Source organism: Eutrema salsugineum, unplaced genomic scaffold, assembly GCF_000478725.1.
Source record: "Eutrema salsugineum unplaced genomic scaffold, Eutsalg1_0 scaffold_10, whole genome shotgun sequence".
Classification (NCBI taxonomy): Eukaryota; Viridiplantae; Streptophyta; class Magnoliopsida; order Brassicales; family Brassicaceae; genus Eutrema; species Eutrema salsugineum.
The window spans coordinates 11,326,183-11,343,839 of record NW_006256908.1 but is presented as its reverse complement, the minus strand read 5'-3'; the positions used below and the strand labels follow the sequence as shown (position 1 = coordinate 11,343,839).

The window sequence follows — 17,657 nt, the reverse complement described above, 5'->3', positions numbered from 1 at the left end:
AGTGACTGCTTAACAAATAAGAAAACATATCGCTGGTCCGATATATCATTTTTGTTGACTCTATCATAGAGGGAAGTCTTTATGCAATCGAAAATCTGATCGAAACTCTTATCTCTAGTATCTTCCCAACATTTATATATTTTTCGTACCAAACGTATAATGTTACATTTCTCGAATTTAAGGCACATATCTGCTTTTATCTTACTCGTTGTTAAGTTGGTACTGGTTGAAGTTTTGCAATATTGTTTTTAAGAACTTTTCTTTATGATTGAGTGACCTTCAATCCTAATTTTTTATTTATTTCTTGATAGAGTGGTACAAGTAACTTTATCTATTTGTCTACGTGAAGTTGACCCGGCAACTTAAGTTTCAATTTAGTTAAGTAAAAAAAAAATTAAAACCTTTATTGATGAATTGTGGGTTAGATGAATTAAGTGCAAGGTTATGGAGCCCCCGAGGGTGGTCAACCACCATTATGTGCCAGATTCATTTCAAATGTTTTGCATGAGGACTATGTTGTATTATGTATTCAACAATTATGTATTGTAAGTTATTAGCAATAATTAATGACATACTGAACGTATTTCCCAAAGATTTAAAATATAAGAATTTCTCAAAATTGCAATGAAATTCAATTATATATAGATGTATGTACTGTACATTGTTTACTAAACTTAAAAAATGAACAGATTCTTTCATTAATATTGTTAAGATTAGTAGATTCTCTGTTTAAAATAATTCAAATAATTGTGCAACAAGATATTAAATTAAAAAAAAATCATTGATGGTAGCTGATTCTGAAAATCTCTAATACATATTTATATTTATATATGATTATATATACCATATATATATTTCGTATATATATTTCGTATACCCAGGGTCGTGTCTATGTAAGAAAATTGGAAACTTTGGCCTACGAGCCCTTTAAAAAAAATTATGCTTCAATTTTTATGATTATAATAATATTAAAGTCACATGTATCAAAATAATATTTTAGAGTCTTTAAAATAAATTATAATTCATTATAAAAAAACTAAGATATAGTGAAAATAAAGTAATTAACTCGCATATATCATACTCACAATTATTAATATTTTTATTATTAATATGTTAAACTTTTTTCTAATTTTTAGCCAAAAACTTATACTAAATTTTTGTATATTGCTTGCTTCGAGTTTTCATAATTCTGGGCACGGCTCTTATATACCATATATATATTTCGTATATACCAAAAAAATGAGTTAGAGTTGGAAAAAGGAAGTGGAGAGGAAATAACGAGTATCATCCATGTCTCCATGACGGCATGACCTCTGCTAAAAGCGTAAAAGTATAAAATAAGGCTGTTGTTGTACATTTTATCTGACTGTTTGTATTATTTTGATTGTATTCTTTTCTTTTATATATAAGGAAAGTGCTTATCCTTCAAAAGGAGTTCAATCGTGCAAATTCACATGCTAAAAAGGGACACCGTGTCATGCTGAAATAGTGAAATGATGAGACCAATCTCTGCATCAACATATGATGATATACACATATATAATATATCTTCTTATTCATTCTACTTTTCTGTTTCCAACATTTGATAAAAAGTATGTATAATGCATTTGAATAGGTTTTTTTTTTTATCATATGATTTCATTTTTACATTTAGTTTCTTGCAAAATTTTGTATCACTATTTTGTAAATATACATGTTTTTTTAAAAAATATCATATAATTAGGTTGATATTTTTGCCAAAAAAAGAAAACTAGGTTGACAATTATTTATGGTACAAAATTTTCTTCCGACAAAGATATATCCCATAATCTTTTTGTTCGAATAAGTTTTCATCTACTCCAAAAATTCAAAAGCATGTCTTAAATTTGGGTTTAAGTTTCACTGGATTTTTTTATTTAAAATGTGGTAAAAATGAGAAATTGAAAAGCCAACATTGGTCGGTGGATTACGACCGGATCTTTTTCCTTGCCTTAAATTTTGACAAACTCTTAACGTCTTTTCTCAAACCTTTGTCTTCTCCCTCTATCTTCTTCTTCTTCTTCTTCTTCGCCCGGTCGTCGGCAAAAATTCATCTCTCTACTGTAAATCTAAGATAAAAACGTTACCAAAAAGCATTTAAAAAAAAGGTAGAGAGAGAAACGTAATAACACCTCTTTTCAATTATTCATTTCGCTTTCCCTTCTGCTTCTTCCTTAATTCATCTTTTCGTTCTCCTGATCGTCTTCCATTTATTTTTTTATATCGCCAGCTCTTCCTCATCTTTCTTCATCTAGCAGTGCCACACACAGATCTTTTGGCAGGTACTTCTTTGAATCTGGATCGATTTGACTAATGCGTGTGTCCGGATCACCTGAATTTTCGATTTGATTGTGTTCTTACCTTGTTCTGTTCACGATGCTTAATTCTATATGTCTTCCTTCGATTCTCGATCTGCTGAAATTGTTGAATTTTTCTCTTTGCTTGTCTAGTTTTATAAATTCTCGATTTTTTTCCTTCTGGGTATTCTCAACCATCTGTGATCAATTTCTGGAATTCGCAAAAGTTTTGGTTTTTCTCAGAAATGGAGATATTTTCAGAGAGCCATTGCCGTAGTAACGAAATAAAGATTTAAAAAAACGAGATTTTGATAAGATTTACCGATGACCGATGACTTTATTTCTCAGTGATCGATCTCTGTCAGGCTTTTTCTTGGATCATGGAAAATTTTCATGATCACTAGCTTCCGATATTGGATTGTAAACTTGTTTAATAAAGGGAGAGAAATGTTGCGTAATCTCAAATTGTTCACTATCTACATTCAAGTTGAGCCTTTGACGGAGAGAATTTGATTGATCATCTTCTCATATTTTTCCTCTGTTCCATATGTTTTGACTGAACAGGTTCATTGGCGTGTGTAGTTTTATAACTCACACACACACAAAAGCAAAAAGAAAGGATTTGAGCGTTATACTAAATGTCTGGGTCAACAAAAGTATTGGATCCTGCATTTCAAGGAGCTGGGCAGAAACCGTATCCTTTCAGAAAAATAACTACTATTTTTCAATTGCTTTTATATTAGTATTAGATAGTGAATGTTTGGACTGTATAGGATGTTCAACTTAACATTTCTTATAGAGGAACTGAAATCTGGAGAATCGAGAATTTTGAAGCAGTTCCAGTGCCAAAGTCTGACCATGGAAAGTTCTATATGGGAGACACATACATTGTCTTGCAGGTTTGAAATTCCTTCCATTACAAAATCCTTTTGTTATCCTCTGTTTCAAAACAGAGTAACTATGACTTGTATTATTATCATTCACATTGTGTTATATTTATCTTCCATTTGCGCAGACAACACAGAACAAAGGAGGTGCTTATCTGTTTGATATACATTTCTGGATTGGTAAAGATACAAGCCAGGTACCTATTTTCAAGACTTTTTTTTTTCTTTTTTTCTTCTTTTTGGTTATTACTAACTTATGGTTTGATGATGTCAGGATGAAGCTGGAACAGCAGCTGTTAAAACAGTTGAACTAGATGCAGTTCTTGGAGGGCGTGCTGTTCAACACCGGGAGATTCAGGGTCATGAATCTGACAAATTCTTGTCTTACTTCAAGCCATGTATTATACCATTAGAGGGTGGTGTTGCGTCTGGTTTCAAAACACCTGAAGAAGAAGTGTTTGAGACCCGGTTATATACCTGCAAAGGAAAACGTGCTATCCGTTTGAAGCAGGTTTTAACTATTGTACACTCTTCACAGTAGAGAACAGTGATTGCCAATGTACATTAACTTTTTATTCTGTTCTACTTGTTTGTAGGTTCCTTTTGCCCGCTCATCGCTGAATCATGACGATGTATTTATCTTGGACACCAAGGAAAAAATCTATCAGTTCAACGGTGCAAATTCAAACATTCAGGAGAGAGCTAAAGCTTTGGAAGTCGTTCAGTATTTGAAGGACAAGTATCACGAAGGAACTTGTGATGTTGCTATAGTTGGTAAGCTGCATTGCATCCTCTTCCTCTGTTCTCCTCAAGTCAGCAAAAAAGTGTTTGAAAAAGCTTAAAGAACAGTTTATGGGGGTGGCATAGCTTTCACAGATGGTGTTTTTGGGTGGAAACTTATGTATGTTATTGATATCCTTGCGTAACAGATGATGGAAAATTAGATACAGAATCAGATTCTGGTGAGTTTTGGGTCCTCTTTGGTGGTTTTGCTCCAATCGGAAGGAAAGTCGCTAATGATGATGAAACTATCCCGGAGTCAACTCCACCTAAGCTTTATTGGTACTCGTCTTGTTAATTTGTAATCCTTTCATAGTAAACGCTTTCCTGATATTATAATGGAGGTATTGATTAGTTGTTACTCTTTTATTTAGCATCACTGATGGTCAGATGGAACCTATAGACGGTGATCTATCCAAATCTATGCTGGAAAACACTAAATGCTACCTCTTGGACTGTGGTTCTGAGGTATTTATTTGGGTTGGCCGAGTAACTCAAGTGGATGAGAGGAAAGCTGCTAGTCAATCTGCTGAGGTAAAAAAGTGGAAAGCTTGTAGAAATTTTCTCTTTGGCCCTTAGCATATCTATCTCAATCATGGCTTCTCACTCTTTGCGTTTCATCTCCAGGAATTTCTTGCTAGTGAAAATAGGCCAAAGGCAACACGCGTTACACGTGTTATCCAAGGTTATGAGTCCCATTCTTTCAAGTCCAACTTTGACTCTTGGCCATCAGGCTCGGCTACTCCTGGTAACGAAGAAGGACGGGGAAAAGTTGCTGGTAAAACAATACTTTGAAACTCAGATCATTAAGTAAAAAACATTAAGATTATTTTTAGCCCTGACTTACTACTGGCACTGAACCATTTCCCTAGCTCTACTGAAGCAACAAGGTGTTGGGCTCAAGGGTATTTCGAAAAGTGCACCAGTGAATGAAGATATTCCACCTCTGCTTGAAGGCGGTGGAAAGTTGGATGTCTGTTTGTCTACTTTAACTTGTTATCTCCTTATTTTACACATTTTTTTTATGGCTTTATCCAATTTGATATTTCGTAATGTCTACGAATTAGGTTTGGTATGTTGATGGTAAAGCCAAGACTCCGTTAGCTAAAGAAGATATTGGCAAGCTCTATTCTGGGGACTGCTATTTGGTCCTTTATACCTATCATTCTGGTGATAGGAAAGAAGACTATTTCTTGTGCTGCTGGCTTGGAAAGAATAGCATTCAGGTAATTTTACTGTAATTCATGGCAAAATGTGAATCCTTAGTTTCTCTGTTTATAACTGTTATTGCGATGAAGTTTTACTAGTCTATTGTTATGTCAGCTTTATGAACATATTGGGATGGTTTTCATTGATTCAGCTTAACTTAAGTCTAACCATCTAAAAAGCTCTGGTTTCTCCCTTTTCAGGAGGACCAAGACACAGCAGTTAGACTGGCGACTACAATGTCAAACTCGTTAAAGGGAAGACCTGTTCAGGTACTATAATGTTTTCTTTTTATTGATAGCAATGATGAATAGTACTTGAAAGATCGATAAATGATGGAGTCTTCTTCTTGCAGGGCCGTATATACGAGGGTAAAGAGCCTCCACAATTTGTTGCTCTTTTCCAACCTATGGTGGTCCTAAAGGTATTTGTATGGTGTTTGCAAGATGAAGATGAAACTTATTTTTTTCGCAAGAGAAAACACAGAGGTTTATATGGTTTACGTGGACCTTTTTTTAGGGTGGTTTGAGCTCTGGTTACAAAAACAGTGTGGAAGAGAAAGGTTCAACAGATGAAACCTACACACCAGAATCAATTGCACTAATTCAAGTATCTGGGACTGGAGTCCACAATAATAAGGCACTGCAAGTTGAATCGGTACTTGGCTACCTTACCTTGTTTCTTTCTAAGTTAAAAATATTAGTGAACTTGTTATTGTTCAGCTTTGTAATATGGGAGAGGCATATGATTCTTTGATTTGTTATTGTAACTCGTAATTTTGTTTTGGGATAATTCCTTTAGGTGGCAACATCTTTGAACTCGTACGAGTGCTTCCTTCTGCAATCTGGTACTTCCATGTTCCTTTGGCATGGAAATCAAAGTGGGCATGAACTGCTAGAACTGGCCGCTAAAGTTGCTGAATTCTTGAAGGTTAGTTTCAGGTTGTGTTGTTTTCAGTTTAGCTTGAATCCTCCTAAATAGATGCTTTGTAGTTTTACTTGAGACAATGTCTTTTAATATGTTTTAATCATCTTCTGGTTTTGCTAAGCCAGCCTGGGATTACTCTCAAGCATGCCAAAGAAGGAACAGAGAGCTCAACCTTTTGGTTTGCACTTGGAGGAAAGCAGAACTTCATCAGCAAGAAGGCATCCTCTGAGATTGTCAGGGATCCTCACTTATTCTCATTTTCTTTCAACAGAGGTGAATATTTAATAGGATGAGGATTGTGATTCTTTACTCTTATAGATATATATTTTCCCCCATTTATCTGTATTCTAACTGTATCATTTCTTCTCTCAAATGTGTCTGCGTGTATCCCCATAGGAAAGTTTCAGGTGAGACATTGGCGAAATTACACAACTTTCTTTATTCCAGATGCCTTTTTTTTTTTTGCATATATTTTAACAACATGCTCTGCAATAGATTGAAGAGATCCACAACTTTGCTCAAGATGACCTATTGACTGAGGATATATATTTACTTGACACTCATGCTGAAGTATTTGTCTGGGTTGGTCAATGTGTGGACCCTAAAGAGAAGCAAACTGTATTTGAGATTGGCCAAGTAACTATTTCCTTTTCAACTTTTCTTCTCGTTTTGGTTATCTCTTCTTTTTTTGGTACTGTTTTCTCAATGAGACAGTTTATGTGCAGAAATATGTAGATCGTGCTGGATCCTTGGAAGGCTTGTCTCCTAAAGTCCCACTATATAAAATCACCGAAGGGAACGAACCGTGCTTCTTCACCACTTACTTTTCTTGGGATCACACTAAAGCTATTGTAAGATTAGTTTCTCTTTGTTTCAGTGGCTGGCATGAAAATGTATCTGCTTTCAATGAGATGCTAATGTTTAAAGAGAGACTTAGAAAATATTGTACCTCGTGGGTTTTCCTTCACAGTTGCTCTTATTTTCTCCTTAAGTTTACCTTTTGTTCAATGTTTTAAACCCTGTGATATAGGCGCAAGGAAACTCATTCCAGAAAAAAGCAGCCTTGTTATTTGGAACTCATCATGTTGTGGAGGTACTACAACCTTTGCTTTCTCTGTTTCTCTTGGCTTTTGTGCCTGAAATGGCTTAGATAATGGAAAAAACGGTCTTATTACTTTCCGGCTACTTTGGTTCATGATAGTATCCTTCGTCTGCTGATGCAGGATAAGTCTAGCGGTGGAAACCAAGGACCAAGGCAAAGAGCTGAAGCACTAGCTGCCTTAAATTCTGCCTTTAACTCTTCTACTAGCAGGACTGCCTATTCGGTAAATATCTATCTAAACTCGAACTCAATGTAGATATTAGCATATGGTGAGAACTTACCTTAAGTTTCCCAATAAGTAATGTCATCATCCATTTGAACTGCAGAGCCAGGACAGATCAAATGCAAGTCAAGAGGGACCAAGACAAAGAGCTGAAGCTTTAGCCGCCTTGACATCTGCGTTCAGCTCTTCTTCATCATCAACTAAGTCGCCTCCACCACCAAGGCCAGTGGGGACGAGTCAGGCTTCACAGAGAGCAGCAGCAGTGGCTGCTCTCTCTCAAGTTCTTGTTGCTGAGAATAAGAAATCACCTGATACCTCTCCTACAAGAAGATCCACTAGCTCCAACCCAGCAGATGACACCCATCTAAGTAAGATCCTCTTCTTTATTTCACGTTTTGACATTTTGAGAACATTTTTTGACTATATCTATCTTTATCCACAGCTGAAGCCAAAGATGAAGCAGATGCTTCAGAAGAAGCTAGTCATGAAACCAAGGAAGAAGAGGAAGTTTCAACTCCAGTAGAGGAGCCAGAAGCAAAGGAGGAGGAAACCGAAGAGCAAGATGATTCTGAAAGGGAAACAAGTGGAGCAACATTCACCTATGAACAGCTGAGAGCCAAATCTGAGAACCCTGTGGCTGGAATCGATTTCAAACGCAGAGAGGTGAGTTGGTTATACTTAGTATTAGGAGCTGAATAACTCTGCTTATAGTCTAACTTGCCGGTTTCTTATTGTTGTGATCAATATACAAGGCTTATCTATCTGAGGAAGAGTTCCAAAGTGTGTTTGGGATGGAGAAAGAAGCATTCAACAACTTACCACGTTGGAAGCAAGATCTGCTTAAGAAGAAATACGACTTGTTCTAGAACTCCTACACCAATGGATAAACATCTCAAACATCCTTTATCACTAATCCGATCTTACTATCTTCAGTGATCGTGTGTTTATTGGTTTTATGTGGTCGGTTAATTTGTTGTGGTTTGAAGAGTGTTCTTTTTTTTTTTCTTTTTCTTTCTCTATTTCAATTTTATTTACTTTCTCATGTACTTTTCTCTCATGGGTTGGTTTGGGGTTGATTTTTAATATTTTCTTACTGTTTTATCCGAGACAGATTTGTGATTTTGGGTAAGAAATTCTTTGATTTGGATATTTCATTGTTGTGATTATTTAGTAACATGTATATTCTTACAATCAGATAACTCATTTGTAGAAGAAGCTTTATGCATGTTTATGAGTTGTTTAGTTTTGAGTCTTGTGACTTTGATTGTCTAGACATGGTTCAGTGCCAAGGGGTGGGTACTCAGATACTTGGATCGGGTCTGGGTGGAGTAGTTCTGGTTTAATGATTTTAGGTACCGATGCGATCAGGTATTTTTAACTTTTGGATTGAATTTGGTTTGATACTTTTCGAAGTCACTTTTATAAGATACTATTTTTTTTTTTTTTAATATGGCTCAGATCTGAATCCAAAAGTATCTACAATAGATGAAAAACTCAAAATTCCAAGAAAAAACAAAAACATGAATGTTCATCAAAACATTCCCAATATCACTGTAATATCAAATGTATAGAACTTTCGAAAATGTATATGGAGAAAATATATACAATACATCTGTAATATCAATATGGAACATATATATATATATATATACAATAAAATGGGCCGAAACAAAGGAGAAGATTTGAGTCCACCTCATAGACACGAAGACGCATTTTAATTTCCATTGTATAGATTTTTCGGCGGAGTGATAATTTATACAGTGTATATGATGTTTGTAAACTTGTTAATCTTCTCTATCAATACGATAATTCGGTTCACAACATCAAATACACGTAGATTGTAAGCGAACAATTTATCCCAAAAAATTGCTGAAAACAAAAGTAAATTTTACCAAATTTATCTTCTTCGGGTACAATTTCAAAATTTATCTGTTTTGTTTACCCATCCAATATTTTCATATCATCATCAGTTATCAACCCAACACGATAGCAAAATTTATAGCATTGCATAGTCCGGAGTGGAAAAAATATCTACATCACAAAGGAAAATAACTCAATTTCCTTTTCTACTACTAATTTAGAAATTTTTTTTTCCCTTTTTTGTAACTTTAAATTATAACTTTTCTCTATAAGAAAAGAGAAGATCTCGAGGGATTGCAGTCTCCTTCTTTCTTTCTTTTTTCTTCTTGTGTGGGAGTTTCGTTTCGATTTGATCAGAAATAGATATGGGGCGAGACAAGGGGGAAGAGAAGCTGAAGTGCAAGCGAATTGATTTCACGAAGAAAGTGCCCTGCAATTTCTGCGAGTTCTCCACCCGCAGGTAAATAAAATCTGGGCTCGTTTGCTGTCGATTTTCTTAGGGTTTTGTTGTTGAAATAGTTATATCGAGGAGCCATCGCAAGGTTACATTTCTCTTTTCGTTTTCTGGGTTAGCTATTACTCTGAATCGAAGAGATTTTCGAGCTTCTTCTTAGTAGTTTTAGTCTCTTGGTCCATCTTTGTCCTCTGCAAGATCATCTACCCAACCTTTACTGTGACTTATTCTGGGTTTGCAAATTCTTTCCAGGTATGAACTAAAACCACACGAACAAGATCATGATACAGTGGTATGTATATATCATTATATCTACACAAATAGCCTCAATTCATGAACTTTTTTTTTATCAATACGAATTTCTGTTTTTGCTTACATTGTACACCGCTTCTGTAGCGTATGGCGAGCGAACTCGAGAGGTTACGGCTTTTGACCAGGTATGACTCATTACCATTTCCCCTTTCCTGTTCTGGAAATTCTTTTTTTTTTTCTTTCCGATGTCGTTCATACGAGTTATTCCTCTATATTTCCAGGAGAATGACTGGTAAGGATCTCGAGGGTCTAAGTTTCGCGGAGCTGCTATTACTTGAGAGTCGGTTACAGGATGTCTGTCTCATTGTGACGGACCGAAAGGTGAAGCAAAGGAATTACTTACTTTACTTCACTCATCATCTGAAATGTTGTCATTCTCAAGCAGCTTTGTTTGTTTTATACTATTACAGAAGAAAGCAAAGCTGGAAGAAGATGAAAAAAGGATGTGCAAACAGGTAAAGATTATTATATCATAACCTAGTTGCTCTTATAGACATGGCCTCAATTCCCTTTCCAATCTTAACATGTACGAGGAGCAAGGCAGTTTTGACCAACCTTGCAATATTTTTCAATGTTTCAGACGACAAGTCTGCAGCTCTCGGCTCCATGCATATTATCTACGAGGAGCAGGTAATCTCTTCAGCTTAGCTAAAAAAAAAAAGGATTCTTTGGTTGAAGAAGGATTTGTATCTCTGTGCAAAGGATTCAGTGTTTCTAGATTTTATTTTGCTAAAATCATCTCTTGTTTCTGGGGCTATACACCAGCAGATTCTGTTTCTGCACTTCTCTTGCCCTAGCTTGTAGTATTGAATCCTTCATGCCGCCTCTTAATGTTGTAGTAGCACAGAAAGTCTTGTGATGATTTTGATGTCTTTTTGCCTTTCGATCATTGAACTAATTTTGTGTGTGTGTGTGTGTGTGTGTGTGGGGAATATGCAGCTCTGAAGAAAGTCAACAGAATCAGGCACCAGTGGTACTGGTTTCCTGCTGTCCTGTCTCTTCTTTTTTGTTTTTTTTTCCTCGCATTTGTGTCTTTTACAAATCCTTTTGTTTATTACTGCAGCCGCGGATGCAGAGGGAGTTTGAGAGACGAAATGGTGAATCCATGCAGAGCGAAACTCGAGAGATTGTGGCTTCTGAATGAGTAGGACTCTGTTCCCTATTTCCTGAAACCGCCTCTTCGGTTTGACTCTCATTGGTTTTCTTTTATCCTCCCAGGAGACTGAATGGGAGGGAGCTCGACAATATGACGTTCTTTGAGCTGCGCATGCTTGAAAATCAGTTATTAGATGGTATATGCAGGGTGAAGGACGAGAAGATGGGACCGACAATGGAGCAAATTGCAAGGCAGCTCAAAGAGGTAAAACTTTTTATCCATGTAGATATGTTGTAGTTAGTAAATCCAAATCTCTTCTTCTTTCCTCTCACGATTTCTTGTCTGTTGGCTCGCCACCACAACAAGGAATCGATCACTCTGTCAGCTGAGCAAGAGAGATGTTCATTGGACATTTTCAAGGATGATCAGCATCGTGGCATTTCCTTGCGATCTAGATCACAACACACGCTTCTTTCCGTTTCAAGAAAGCTCAGAAGGTTCCAAAAACGGAAGACCATGCCATAGGTCAGAGCGGTCTGCCAGGTCTAAGTGGCTTCCGATTGATCTGCCTTCGGAGGGTTTACCGCCTTAACCATCCATGCTCTGTTTACTGATTTCTCTGTCTATCTATGTTTATCTGACTTAATGTTAATCTACTCTTCTTGCCCCTTGAATTCTCTATCTAGTGTATGTTTATCTGATCTAGGGCTAAGGGGGTTTAATTGGAAGCATTTACTAACAATGCTACAGATTTTTTGGAAAATTTAGGTACAAAATTAATTATATAAAAATTTATGGGATGACCCCCCTTCCTTTGGGTCCGCCTCTGGGTATACATATGTAGCTTTTTAAGTGTGGAGCAATGTTTACGTCATCACGATGTTCAGTTTTTTTCTTTCACTTTAGTGTGCATCCCAAGAGAAGCTCATCGAATGGGTGAGAATACAGTGCTCTGTTTGTGGCACCTGGGAAGGGGAAGGAGATACACTAAGATTTTGATTGGTAACTTTGCGGAATTACGGAATTGCGGAAAAAATCTTGCGGAATAGATTAAGCGACTTTTCTGCGGAATGACTTTTCCTTTGCATTTTTGTGAAGCAAAAACGCAGTGTGTATTTTTTTATTACGCGAATTTTTGTTGATTGGCAAAAAAACCTGCGGAATTGTGTTTAAAAACGCAATTCTGCCATTCTGCAGGTTACCAATCAGAGCCTAAATTAGAGCCACACTTGTGTCAAGAGAAGTGTAATAAATTTGATTTGCCACAAAAAAGAGAGATTATATATACTAGTGGGTCAAGCGTGCATCATGCAATATTTTGGATTATTATTTTTACTTAACATAATTAGAAAGTAACAAAGTTTAATATATGGTTAAAACAATTTTTTCTTTAAAAAAAATATTGGGAAATGTTTCCTTAAAAACAAATAATTAGTAAAAAAAAATTCTAACTGTAAATATTTTAAGTAATTGATTTTAATTTTTGATAATTTTTATTTGAAATTAATCCTGATTATTTAAATTATATTTCACAACATATTTTTTAGTAGAAAATTTGTATTTATAATTTATAAACACTAGTTGACAAAAAAAACTAGTGTTTATAAATAATAAATACAAATTTTCTACACTAAAGCTTATACTTTTTTCTACACTATATAAAATGAACTAATGAAACTAAAATTATTAAAATGAAGTTTAGTTAGATCAATAAAATATCAGCTATTTTATTCAATACATGTTTTTCAAATTTTAGATAATATTAATGATAAAAAATTTCATAAGCATTAAAGTATAATACATAAAATACAATAAATCAAATAAATAACTTAACATTAATAAATGAATTGATAATGTGTCATAATTTTAAGCTATGAATTGATAACATGGTAGTATAAGAAGAGAAAACATTTTAGTTTATATCTATATATTGATTAATATTACATTTTTTCTTCGAATATTCCATCTGCTATACAAGTTCAAATACATTTTATACAACTTTCGAAAATATATATGGAGAAATATATATAATACATCTATAGGGAAAACGGCATATTCCCCTATGAATTTTATATCCTTTAAAAATATATACACGAACTATTAAACTATGTCTATAACTACATGAAATATTAAAATACGGTCAATTTCACCAAAACCATAAACGATATTAATTTTTGGTCAATAATTAATGACATAGTTGACACATGACATACTAGTTTACAATATAATTTGGTTGATGTATTTTTTCAAGTGGTCAAAACAATGTCGTTTTGATATTTCTTAAAAAAAATACATTCCCTAAAACTCGAACACACAACCTTATAAATAAAATTTTACTACCATACCAACTGAGCTACAAACATTACTTGATTTTAATTATCTAACAATTTTTATATAGATATCCAATTGAAATCAACATATTGATAATCCTTGGCACCTAATCCTCCCTTATTTCATTCCAACTTACAGAGTCGTTCTTTACGACTTAGTTTTCACCAGATTTACGTTGCCGATGTTAACCCTGGATCAGATCGGATACGGATCAGGCTGCATTTCAATATTCATGTAGTTATAAACATATTCAATAGATCGTGTATAAATTTTCAAGAAACATAAAGTTTGTAGGAAATAGGCCGTTTTCCCTACATCTGGGAAAACATATACAGTAAAATGGGCCGAAAAACTATCGAGAAATGGGCTTAAATATCTGTAGCCGCGAGTAATGTTATCCCTTTATCCACCGAAGACACTCCTTCCCTCGCGTTGGCTCTAATGGCAACCGTTACCCATTTCAAGCTCGTCGCTCCGCCGGAATCTTCCCGCGCCGATCTTCCGGGAGCTACGAAAGCCTCCGACGCATTCCAGGAGAAGAAATCTGTGTCTGTGAACTACGACCGAGGGGAGCATGAAGTCTCTGTCCGGGTCGGCGGGTTCAGGAAAGCGGATATCCCGAGACGTTACCGACTTCGGGTTGAGAACGACCGATTTCAGAAGGATTGGAGTGTATCGGAGGTGGTGGACCGTCTTATGGCTCTCAATCGCTGGGACCAAGTTGATGGCGTTCTCAATTCATGGGTCGGCCGGTTTGCTCGAAAGAATTTCTCAGTTCTTATCAGGGTATGTATGTGTGTGTTAAAACACTTTCTCGATTAATTGGTTGATGGAGTTTTTGAAAATTGATATTGAGTGGAGTTTGAATTTCGAGCTTTGCAGGAGCTCAGTAGAAGAGGGTGCATTGAGCTTTGTGTCAATGTTTTCAATTGGATGAAGAATCAGAAGAATTACTGTGCGAGGAACGATATTTACAATATGATGATCAGGCTTCACGCTAGGCATAACTGGGTTGATCAGGCTCGTGGTCTCTTCTTTGAAATGCAGAAATGGAGGTATTTCTTTGAAAGCCTCCCTTTTTGAATTTTTTATATAAACATTATTTGATTGAGAACGTTTATGCTATGAATGTAGCTGCAAACCGGATGCTGAGACGTACAATGCTCTTATCAATGCCCATGGTCGAGCTGGTCAGTGGCGCTGGGCTATGAATCTTATGGATGACATGTTACGTGCAGCTGTGTGTAACTTTGCTTGATTCCTGTTAATGATTTTGATTCAGTTTGGTCACAAATGAGGCTCCTTTTTATCTTTTCCAGTGTCGAAAGGTTGAACATTAGATAAATGGCCAGAGAACTTTTGCTTGGTGCCTTTATTACGTTCTTCATCTTGCAAGTTGAATTGATCAATATGCTTAAAGGTTACATTTCTTTTGGCTTTTCGTATGCAAAACAGTTAGGAATAAACATTTTAACCTCTGATTTTTATACCTTTCTCATCAATTCTACAGTTTTGGGCCTTGTCAGTGTTGCTTCAAAAACGATTTTTTGACACTTCTCTGGTCTTGCAGATTGCTCCTAGTCGTTCAACCTACAATAATCTGATCAATGCTTGTGGATCTAGTGGAAACTGGAGAAAGGCTCTGGAAGTATGCAAGAAAATGACAGATAACGGAGTTGGACCGGATTTGGTGACTCACAACATTGTGTTATCAGCGTACAAGAGTGGTCGTCAGTTTTCAAAAGCGCTATCTTATTTTGAGCTCATGGAGGGAGCTAAAGTCCGTCCGGATACCACCACGTTTAATATCATTATATATTGCCTGTCAAAGCTTGGTCAAAGTAGCCAAGCCCTTGATGTTTTCAATTCCATGAGGGAAAAGAAAGCTGAGTGCCGACCTGATGTTGTGACATTTACTAGCATCATGCATTTATACTCTGTCAGGGGAGAGATAGAAAACTGCAGAGCTGTGTTTGAAGCAATGCTTGCAGAAGGTCTGAGACCTAATGTCGTTTCCTATAATGCCTTAATGGGTGCCTATGCTGTTCATGGAATGAGTGAAAAGGCTCTCTCGGTTTTCCAAGAAATAAAGAGGAAAGGCTTGCTCCCAGATGTGGTCTCTTATACATGCTTGCTCAATTCTTATGGAAGATCACGTCAGCCTGGAAAGGCAAAGGAGGTATTCCTTATGATGAGAAAGGAAAGGAGAAAGCCTAATGTTGTTACTTACAATGCACTGATTGATGCTTATGGGTCTAATGGGTTGTTAGCTGAAGCTGTGGGAATCTTCCGGCAGATGGAGCAAGACGGCTTTGAGCCAAATGTTGTTTCAGTATGCACTCTTTTGGCTGCTTGTAGTAGGTCCGGGAAAAAAGTGAATGTTGAAACTGTACTTTCTGCAGCACAGTCGAGAGGTATCAAGCTCAATACGGCAGCCTATAACTCAGCCATTGGAAGCTACATAAATGCAGCAGAACTTGATAAGGCCATTGCATTGTATCAGACTATGAGAAGACGGAAAGTCAAAGCTGATTCCGTTACTTTCACTATCCTTATAAGCGGTTCATGTAGGATGTCAAAATACCCTGAAGCAATTAATTACTTGAATGATATGGAAGATCTCGGTATTCCATTGACGAAGGAGGTGTACTCTTCTGTATTATGTGCTTACAGCAAACAGGCAAGTGTTTAGAGTTTGAGCTCAGAAGAAGATGTACTCTGATTTTTTGTATGTCTTTAATTTTCAATTACTCTGTGATAATTTCCAGGGTCAAGTTACAGAAGCAGAATCCATATTCAACCAGATGAAGACGGCTGGGTGCGAACCTGATGCGATAGCGTACACTTCAATGCTCCATGCTTACAATGCTTCAGGTATATACCAGGAGCTCAAGACTGTCAAAAATTGTAACAAAATATTTTCCATGGATCTGAATTCCCTTGGAATGCTTTTGTGTCCCCAGAAAAGTGGGAAAAGGCTTGTGAACTCTTCCTGGAAATGGAAGCAAATGGAATAGATCCAGATTCTATAGCTTGTTCAGCTTTGATGAGAGCTTTCAACAAGGGAGGTCAACCGTCAAATGTCTTTATCCTGATGGATTTAATGCGGGAAAAAGAAGTCCCCTTCACTGGAGCAGTTTTCTTTGAGATCTTTTCGGCTTGTAACATGTAAGTACTCGTATTATGTCAATTCACTTTATAATAATAAATCGCCTTTTTGAAATACAACAAAACACCAAATCTAGTTATCTTCTTCTTTCAACGTTGCAGCTTGCAGGAATGGAAAAGAGCTGTAGACCTCATCCCAATGATGGAGCCGTATCTGCCGTCGCTTTCTATCGGCTTAACTAATCAGATGCTGCATCTTTTTGGGAAGAGTGGTAAAGTCGAAGCAATGATGAAGGTGCAAAGAATTTTTATTTATACATTTCTCTGCTAATAATTAGGCTACAGAAGATTAAATAAGCGTTTTAACCAAACCATGTTTGACAATTTACACACGCAGCTGTTCTATAAGATAATAGCTTCAGGTGTTGAAATCAACCTCAAGACTTATGCAATACTATTGGAACATCTTTTAGCCGTTGGAAACTGGAGAAAATACATTGAGGTAATTACTATTTTACTTGTCACCTGCCAAATTAATTTCCTTTAATATCCTTTTAACAGTGATCATCAACACCGAGCAATTTTTTGCGGTTCAGAAATAATTTTTTACTGTGTGTGAATGATTTGCAGGTTTTAGAATGGATGAGTGATGCTGGTATTCAACCCTCATACCAAATGTATCGTGACATTGTTTCCTTCGGTGAAAGAAGTGCTGGGATCGAGTTTGAGCCTCTAATACGCCAAAAAATGGGTGAGAACTGTGAGATGAACACGAATGAAAATTAGTTACATGAAATTTTGGTTCATCAAAGTTTGTCTGGTGTGGATAACGTAAGAATCACATCTCATTTTTTTTTTATAGAATCACTGAGAAACAAAAAGGAGAAGATCTGAGTCCACCTCGTAGACACGAAGACGCATTGTAATTTCCATTGTATAGATTTTTTTGGTGGAGTGATAATTTATACAGTATATGATGTTTGTAAGCTTGTTAATCTTCTCTATCAATAAGATAATTCGGTTCACAACATGAAATAACTTGGGGGTGTTGAAAAT

The 17,657-nt window shown here is 36.1% G+C and overlaps 2 protein-coding genes and 1 pseudogene across 3 annotated transcripts; all 3 read left to right on the top strand.

Annotated features, from left to right (window-relative positions):
- The first annotated feature begins 2,012 nt into the window (after positions 1-2,012).
- On the top strand, positions 2,013-8,689 carry LOC18027806 (villin-2). Of its 2 annotated transcripts, none has more exons than XM_006411378.2 (25): positions 2,013-2,126; positions 2,249-2,300; positions 2,880-3,009; positions 3,115-3,214; positions 3,331-3,399; positions 3,477-3,713; positions 3,799-3,976; positions 4,132-4,264; positions 4,357-4,516; positions 4,610-4,760; positions 4,855-4,955; positions 5,050-5,208; positions 5,392-5,460; positions 5,544-5,612; positions 5,708-5,845; positions 5,990-6,118; positions 6,241-6,388; positions 6,512-6,522; positions 6,611-6,751; positions 6,841-6,966; positions 7,146-7,208; positions 7,339-7,440; positions 7,544-7,808; positions 7,883-8,103; positions 8,193-8,689. In XM_006411378.2, exons 3-25 carry the CDS (start codon positions 2,954-2,956, stop codon positions 8,304-8,306), a joined length of 2,940 nt encoding a protein of 979 aa, XP_006411441.1. In that variant the 5' UTR covers positions 2,013-2,126; positions 2,249-2,300; positions 2,880-2,953; the 3' UTR covers positions 8,307-8,689. The 2 variants fall into 2 exon arrangements, with proteins under 2 accessions (XP_006411441.1, XP_024016793.1); XM_024161025.1 differs by having other exon boundaries at positions 2,026-2,140.
- Positions 8,690-9,595: 906 nt separating this feature from the next.
- LOC18027805 lies at positions 9,596-11,975 on the top strand (annotated as a pseudogene).
- Positions 11,976-13,911: 1,936 nt separating this feature from the next.
- On the top strand, positions 13,912-17,656 carry LOC18027803 (pentatricopeptide repeat-containing protein At2g41720). The gene is made up of 10 exons (XM_006411376.2): positions 13,912-14,279; positions 14,376-14,548; positions 14,628-14,733; positions 15,064-16,173; positions 16,262-16,367; positions 16,457-16,661; positions 16,764-16,896; positions 16,999-17,103; positions 17,232-17,352; positions 17,464-17,656. The coding sequence occupies exons 1-10, from the start codon at positions 13,935-13,937 to the stop codon at positions 17,493-17,495; spliced, it is 2,436 nt and encodes an 811-aa protein (XP_006411439.1). The 5' UTR covers positions 13,912-13,934; the 3' UTR covers positions 17,496-17,656.
- Position 17,657: the final 1 nt, after the last annotated feature.